At 37.6% G+C, this 8,639-nt stretch overlaps 1 protein-coding gene and 1 non-coding gene across 2 annotated transcripts; one reads left to right on the forward strand and one right to left on the reverse strand.

Moving 5' to 3' along the window:
- The first annotated feature begins 668 nt into the window (after nt 1–668).
- LOC109875702 (homeobox protein Dlx4b) lies at nt 669–5,530 on the forward strand. Its single transcript, XM_020468125.2, has 3 exons — nt 669–1,287; nt 2,136–2,329; nt 4,583–5,530. The coding sequence occupies exons 1-3, from the start codon at nt 975–977 to the stop codon at nt 4,829–4,831; spliced, it is 756 nt and encodes a 251-aa protein (XP_020323714.1). The 5' UTR covers nt 669–974; the 3' UTR covers nt 4,832–5,530.
- A 2,127-nt stretch (nt 5,531–7,657) lies between these two features.
- trnah-gug (transfer RNA histidin (anticodon GUG)) lies at nt 7,658–7,729 on the reverse strand. The gene has a single exon. It is a non-coding gene; the product is annotated as a tRNA-His (tRNA).
- Nucleotides 7,730–8,639: the final 910 nt, after the last annotated feature.

The raw sequence follows: 8,639 nt of genomic DNA on the forward strand, positions 1-8,639 counted from the left end.
ACCGTCAAAGTGTTTCATTCAATGAAGTCTATACAATGAATATGCCAATATTTGGTCAATTTCCATTGTAGGCATGTGTTGTCAACATAAACAAATAGCTTATCTATCTGCATCTACTCAAATGAGAGTGAAATGGAAATAGCCTTAGGCCTAATACTACACGTGTTTGGTATCTGATCCTTAGCGGGGCTAGAAGCCTATTGGCACCAAGTGACCGCTCAAACCCCAAATCACTGCTTGTCTATTATGAACGTTTCAAAAAAATGTTGTGCTAACATTTAACACAATCTAAATCAATCTTACAAAGGATGGCCAATTTCGCAAACTTTTAGACCACCTAATTGAGTTGCTTAAATTTTTATTTTAAACAACGTTTTAATAAAAATATGCGATTAATCAATGTTATTTGCACTTTGAGTTAATGGAAGGAAACTTTTACTGCAAAAATAGTTATAAATAACATTAGGCTATATTTAAATTACTGGACTTTCTGTTTCAAAATAAGTGATTTATTATGTTACGTAAATCGAGCAGCGCACTGTGCGCAAATGATTGTTTATCAAATCGTTTGAGTGACATTACATTAGTGGCTGAAGGAGTGCATTCAAGAAACATATGTTAATGAACTTAATGAGTCTATCCTGCAGGCTCGAGTGACATCGTAGGTATTCGAGACCAATCAGAGCGCACGCTGATGGAAGGCAGTGGGGTTTGAGGCACACCGGGTCTACATGAGTGTCTGGAGGATATTGTGAGGTTTACGAATGATGTAAAGAAGGGTTGACTTTTATGTGGTTCTTTTTTTTCGTTTCACAGATCCCTGGATGTACATTTTCTTCGTTTGGAATACCTTTTTTTATGCAGGCAATGTTATTGACTTGATGGTGGATCCAGTTCAACTTTTCCTCGCTCTCCGACATTTCTCAATGCATCCCTTTTTAGACCGACGGGTTTATGGACTTCTGTATTAGCTAATGATGTCTATAGGTTTCATGCCTGATAGTTTGAATTCTTCAGATCCCTCCAAATCGACCTTTTTCGAGTTTGGGCACGGGCACCCTGCGCACCAGCAGCATTCCCAAGGACACTCTCACATCTACCCCGTTAGTGGTTTACAATCTGCCGGACACTCTCAACACGGTAGTCCCTTCTCCCCCAGCGCGTCCTCCTATGGCCGCTCCCTGGGCTACGCCTACCCCAGAGCGGTGAACACTCATCACCCGAGTGCCTACATGCCCTACCAGCACAACAATCACAGTTTGGCGCACTCCAGATTAGATGAGACAGGTACGTGTAATATCAATATCTGATAGTTCCTCACAGCTCTTGGCCTATATCATTTTTTAAATCAATAAAACGCGTCGTCTACAATGAAAGTGTGCAATGTGCAAATTTAGCGGTAAAAGGAGTGTGGATTGTATGGAACTGTGCTTTAAAATGTAGGCCTATTGCAATTGAAGGCTACATATTATCAGATGTAGGCTAAATTATCAGACGGTTCTTTGTAGGCTATGGTAGGCCTATACCTCAGATGTACATGCATTATAGCTGTCAGTGTGTACATATTTGTTGTTTACAAAAATAACAACAATTGTCCTAATCAAATGTGGGTTTAAAGGCAATTACAATCAAACGCAATTTACAGTCAGTGCTATGGTAATCAAAATGTTTTCCTACTTTAAATGCATGTCAGGCATTTTGGGGTTATCTTTACTACTCATGTTCCGTAATGAACACAGATGGTGTCATTCATTTTATTAACCATACTTTTCTGTGGGTTAGCCCGATTATGCATGAGTTTACTCCCATTATTAGTCAAGATAACGAAGCAATTGCAGAAAAGAAGAACCATTTCATCCATGCACCGCACTATAGTGGTGTCTATTTATTGTTAAACGGTGGCATTTTCATAGGAGACACAGCCTGACATTTGGGCATGCAGCCTGAATTCCAGGCGGTGAATTTCAAGTAGCCTAGGCATAGACCCATGTTGATACAGACTCTTACATAGATACTAGGCCTTATCTTCTGCCCTGACGTAAAGTGGAAAGTTGTAAATCAAAGTGAATGTAGGCTACACCTGATTGGGCTACTGTTCAGCGCAGTTTGACTGAAATTCTCTCTTCTATCCACAGACCATGAGAAGTCTACAGTGATTGAGAACGGGGAAATTCGTTTGAATGGTAAAGGAAAGAAAATACGCAAACCACGGACCATCTACTCCAGTCTTCAGCTACAGGCGCTCCAACATAGGTTTCAGCAGACCCAGTACCTGGCTTTACCCGAGCGCGCAGATTTGGCGGCTAAATTAGGGCTGACCCAAACACAGGTGGGCTAAATTAAACTTGACATAATAGCCGTCAACAGTAGGAAATGTGATTTTAAAACTATCTTATACTATCTTAGTAGACCAATTACCAAATTATAATACATTATTTATTAAGTGTTGTATTTCTAGGTCATCCTTATGTTCAGGCCTAAGAAACCAAATAGTTAATAACAATTAAAGTGAAGTGCAGACGGGTTAGATAGGTACAAAACACCTCATTAATCGTTTTAAATACACATTGTATTTATTTCACTTTTTCCCTATTAATTTCAATAAATTCCCAATCTGGCCCTCAAACCATCACGGTCACCTAATAATCCCCAGTTTGCAATTGGCCAGGTTGTTGCTGTAAATGAGAATGTGTTCTCAGTCAATTTACCTGTTAAAATAACGGATAAATAAAATAAAATAAATAATCTCAAATTAGGTCAAATTTGCTTCAAATAAAATTAAAGATCCAAAGGCCTCACATAACTTAATGCTACTGCAAGACTGGACTATTTGAATTTGTGCACAGATCCACTTACTAGCCTTCTTGATAGACGTGGCAGATAATTAAATATTATGGAATGCTGTCTACTAGCATTTTGACAATTTTTTTCAAAAATGTTGACATGAAACCCTTGAATCTGTCTCACACAGGTTAACATTTGAAAATGTAACACCAATACTGCCACAAGTTCATGTTTATGTTTGATTGAAGAAAAACACAAAACAACCTTCCCCTTTAGTTGTATGGAGAGGGTTTACATAGATCACAGATCTGTGGGTATTATTGTGGCTTTCTGCACTGCTCAAGACCAACTGAAAAGGCTAATTGAGAGCTTTGTTAAGTCAATTTCTTAATGCAGCTTTATTCTTAGTCTTAAATTACCATTGCGGCTAAAACCTTCTCACAGAGAGCTCTCTGTGACTTAAAGCAAACATAGCTCAATTGCAATATTGCAAGTCCAAATAGGCTTAACAGAGTAACAGAAAGACAGAAATACATGCTGCCACTCTAAACTATAGGCCGATGTATTGTCTTTATAAACATCCGTGTCTAATTACCAACAATCTTTTGGTCAAAGTCATGTTAAAGCACACTTATACATTACCGCAGAAATGGGCATAGAGCAGTGCAATGAAGGCTGTGGGAACACACACACACACACAGTTTACAGATTGTAACTGAAGAAAATAGGACAAGTAGGCTGTCAAGCAGATGGTCTATTTTCAAAGTCATTGTTGGCATTATTCATTTATGTCAGGTAAAATTCTGAAATCTAAGGTTGAAATAGAGATTATGGCAACCATTTCCCTTGGACCTATAAACATAATGAAAGGCAAATAAACAGGTGGTGAGCATAATGTTTGGGTCTAACATCTCACCATGCACATCTGTCTTTTATGGGAAACATTTTCAAGCCTTTAAACATTGTTTTGCTCAATATATTTTAGCTATACTGTATAGGCAACACTTCTATTCAATTTCTAAAATCAATAACATTAATATGTTTTTAAATGATAGGCAGATTGAATTAAATTGTCATTCAAAACACTCCCTGGCAAAATCTCTGAACTACACCATCCTGTCTGGGTCTGATTTGGCTTTGTGTCTTGTTGCTATATATGAGAATGGTTTGACTTTGTCCACCTCGGGCTCTGTGGCTTTTATTGAATATTTTATACCGTCGTAAAATCGATCAGAATAGCATCTTGTTCTGACTAAGTAGACTACATCATACATAGAAATGCATCTGACCTCCCTCCTTGTTTACAGTGTTATATTCAAGCTCGCTGGGGCTATTTTATTTTAGCATGGGATTGTTGTCAGACTCATGCATCATTGGACTCATAAAATGTTGAACAATAGGGGAGCTAGCATTTAATGAACTAGTGAAGTGTCGCTCATCCATTTTGCTGAATTGCAATAGGTCTAATGGTTCTGGATCCATGCACTGACTGGCAAAGTTGAAGAAATGTGTTAAAATTATAACAAGTTTAAGAACGAATGGCACTTTCTGGGCTATTTTCCTTTTAAACGTATCAAATTGTTCCAATTTTCAATGCAATTTCGAAATTATAAAATGTGAATATGACAAGCCATTACGATTTTGCAAGCCATGACGAATGTAAATCATTTCTATTGTGTGGAAGATAATTGTTTAATGATTGTTGTGGTGGTGGAGAGAGGGATGTCATAGCATACCCTGTAATGTGCTGCTTTCCCCTCATATTTTCACTTTCTAAACATCTATTTGATCTTTTTAGATTAAAATATGGTTTCAAAACAAGCGCTCGAAATATAAGAAGATACTGAAGCATGGCAGCGGGCCAGAGGGGGAACATCTCCACAGTACGTCATCTATTTCTCCTTGTTCACCCGGGATGCCTCAACTTTGGGAGGTGTCAATGGCAAACAAAGGGACCCCTACGCACCCCAACAATTACATGAACAATTTTGGTCACTGGTACCCAAACCATCTCCAGGATCCTATGTCCAGACCTCAAATGATGTAAGCAGACCATCTCAACACACTGCGCGGTGCTGTAAAACTCACCCGGCCATTTCTAACTTTTCAAGGGCCTTAAGGCTATATCTGCCTACCCCACACCCGAACGAACACGTCTCATCTAGCCTATCAAGTTTGATTTACGTGTTTAATTCATGTCAATTGTCTTTTTTTCTTTCATTGCAATGTAGCCTATGTTTTTGGATGACGATTTTGTATTTCTTGTGTCCACTTTACGCACTGCTCTTAATTTTTGGAATGGCTTTGGTGAGAAATGTGCTGTCAGGTGGCAACATGCTTATGGTTTGATTCCAGCAAGGGACATGCACATGAATATGTGTGTCAATTGGTTATGACCGTATTATTAATGTGATTAACAGTAGTGTCCCAGGCAGTCCACGTTTGGATAGCTTCGTCACAGCAAATATGAATTTATTGTGCATATACATTTCGGAATTGTTTGATATGGTTCTCAGCGTCTATTATTGTGAAGGTGTCAATAGTTATTGATCGTTTTAAAGTGCTTTGTTTGATATACAGTGCCTTCAGAAAGTATTCACACCCCTTTACCTTTTCCACATGTTGTTGTGTTACAGCCTGAATTTACAATGGATTCAATTGGGATTGTGTGTCCCTATCTCATAGTGTCAAAGTGGAATTTTGTTTGTAGAAAAATGTTGAAGGTGTATTAAACATTTAAAGCTGAAATGTCTTGAGTAAATAAGTATTCAACTCCTTTGTTATGGCAAGCCTAAATAAGCACAGGAGTCAAATGTGGTTAACAAATTGTATAGTAAGTTGCAGGGACTCATTCCTTGTTCAATAATAGTGGTTAACATGATTTTTGAATAACTACCCCATCTCTGTACCGCACACATACAGATATCTGTAAGGTCCCTTTAATCAAGTAGTGAATTTCAAGCACAGATTCAACAACAAAGGCCAGGGGGGTTATTCAATACCTCGCAAAGATTGAATAACTTTGCCTATTGGTAGATGGGTAAAAAAAAAAAATCAATCAGACACTAAATATCCCATTGAGTATGTTGACGTTATTAATTAGACTTTGGATGGTGTATCAATACACCTAGTCACTACAAATATACAGGCGTCCTTCCTAACTCAGTTGCCGGAGAGGAAGGAAAACGCTCAGGGATTTCACCATGAGGCCAATGGTGACTTTAAAACCTCTTAAGGATCCAACCCTTTTTTCAATTTTCTCCTAAAATGACATCCAGATCTAACTGCCTGTAGCTCAGGACCTGAAGCAAGAATTTGCATATTTGAAGTTTGTGGAAATGTGAAATGAATGTAGGAGAAAATAACACATTAGATCTGGTAAAAGATAATACAAAGAAAATAACATGCATTTTTTTTGTGCCATAATACATTATTCCAGCCCAGGTGCAATTTAGACTTTGGCCACTAGAGAGCAGAAGTGTATGTTCAAAGTTGTATACTGATCCAATGAACCATGCATATCTATTCACAGTGTCGTATCAAGACTGCCCAAATGTGCCTAATTGGTTTATTCATACATTTTACAGTTCATAGTTGTTCACTCTCCTCAAGCATTAGCATGGTATTATTTCACTGTAATAGCTACTGTAAACTGGACAGTGCAATTAGATTAACAAGAATTTAAGCTTTCTGCCCATATCAAATATGTCTATGTACTGGGATTTTTTTTGTTTCTTACAACCTCATGCTAATCACATTAGCCTACATTAGCTCAACTGTCCCGCGGGGGGGACACTGATCCTGTAGAGGTTTAAATCAGTTACAACGTTTAATGGCTGTGACAGGAGAAAACTTAAGATGGATCAATAACATTGTAATTACTCCACAATACTAATCTAAATGACTCGGTGAAAAGAAGGATGCTTGTACAGAATAAAAATGTTCCAAAACACGCATTCTGTTTGCAATGAGGCACTAAAATAAAACTGCAACAAAGAAATGTGGCAAAGAAATGAACTTTATGTCCTGAGTACCTCTCTTCATATTTTCAAGCGTGGTGGTGGTTGCATCATGTTATGGGTATGCTTGTCATCAGCAAGAACTTGGATGTTGTTTTTTTAAATAAAATGAAATGGAATAGAGCTAAGCACATGCACACTGGGAGACAAATGGACCTTTCAGAGGGTCAATAAACTAAAACACAAGTCCAAATATACACTGGAGTTGCTTATCAAAACAACATTGAATGTTCCTGAGTGGCTTAGTTACGGGTTTGACTAAAATGATCTTGAAAATCCATGGAAAGACTTGAAAATGGCTGTCTAACAATGATCAACAACCAACTTGATAGCGCTTGAAGAATTTGAACAAGAATAATGTGCAAATATTGTGCAGGTGTGCAAAGCTTCTAGAGACTTACCCAGAAAGACTCAGCTTTCATTGCTTCCAAAAATGATTCTAACTTGTATTGACTCAGGGGGGGGGGGGAATACTTAGGCCTATGTGAATGAGATATTTCTGTGTTTCATTTGCAATACACATTTCTAAAAACCTGTTTTCACTTTGTCATTACGGGATATTGTGTGTAGATGGGTGGGAATGATTAGTTTGATCCATTTTGAATTCTGGCTGTAACACAACAAAATGTGGAATAAATTAAGGGGAATGAATAATTTCTGCATTGTGAAAATATGATAATTACAAACCTGTTTGTAAATGTAATTTAATCAAATGCATGAGTAGACCTATAATCACTTATTGCAATTAAAATAAATCACCCGCAAGCCAATGTGAGGTGATACTATTATTGTCTATAAAATTATAATCCTATTATTTTCAAAACAACCCTTTTGCCGTGACATTGTATTCGCAATGCCGTGACCCGGATTCGAACCGGGGTTGCTGCGGCCACAACGCAGAGTACTAACCACTATACGATCACGGCGAGCTACCAGGGCTACGGGGAACTTGTGGGGGATACTACGCAATTAACTGTAGCCTGCAGTGACGTTTATAGACCTGTTAATATCTGCAGCTGTTCGAGTCCAATTTTGAAATGATTGTCTTGATATTCTATTGTCTTCATAGTAGCATATCTATCTTAACACTATAGTAGGCCTATTTGCTATACAGTCTACCATCCTATATATAGGCCTACCATTGAAGCATTATTCTAGAGCGATTGAAATGTATTTTAAAGACCTTTGACAGTGAGTGATAGTTAGATTTCCAAACAATTCATATTCAGGTGAGGTCTATGATTATGCGCGTGGGTAGACCTATGATAGGTCTGAGCTTCTTCCAGTATAGTTCAGCCTACAATATTGGAACCCATCCTTGTTCAGAATATTGCATTTTGTTAGATATTTATTTTATTGACATTATGAATATGACAAGTGCTATTGGTATTAAATCTGACTTGCAAAAAAACTTCTATCAACAGTTCCAATCTACACTCTTTGAAAAAGAGAATCAAAAAAGGGCTCTATTACTTGCTTCGTATATTATGGCACCCCTAAAGGTTCTATATAGAACCCGTTGAAGGGTTATTTTATTAGAACCCCCAGGGGTTCTTCTTCACTGAACCAAAATTGGTTCATATAGAACCCTTGAGATCCATATAGGGTTCTATATGGAACCAATTTAGGTAATGCCATAAATGAAGCAAGCATTTAACCTTTTTTTTCTAAGGGTGTATAGGAAAAAAATATATAATATTGTCATACTCGAGTAAAAGTAAAGATACCATGACATAAAATGACTAAAGTAAAAGTGAAAGTTACCCAGTAAAATACTACTTGAAGGATAGCCAGGGGCACACTCCAACACTCAAGACATAATTTACAAACGAAGCA

The sequence above is a fragment of the Oncorhynchus kisutch genome, linkage group LG25, assembly GCF_002021735.2.
Source record: "Oncorhynchus kisutch isolate 150728-3 linkage group LG25, Okis_V2, whole genome shotgun sequence".
Classification (NCBI taxonomy): domain Eukaryota; kingdom Metazoa; phylum Chordata; class Actinopteri; order Salmoniformes; family Salmonidae; genus Oncorhynchus; species Oncorhynchus kisutch.

Bases quoted from the DNA above. Each gene is read 5' to 3' on its own strand.
- LOC109875702 (XM_020468125.2), top strand. From the start codon at position 975: ATGATGTCTATAGGTTTCATGCCTGATAGTTTGAATTCTTCAGATCCC. The intron at 1,288-2,135 runs GTACGTGTAATA...TTCTATCCACAG, and splicing joins CTCCAGATTAGATGAGACAG to ACCATGAGAAGTCTACAGTG. The intron at 2,330-4,582 runs GTGGGCTAAATT...TGATCTTTTTAG, and splicing joins TAGGGCTGACCCAAACACAG to ATTAAAATATGGTTTCAAAA.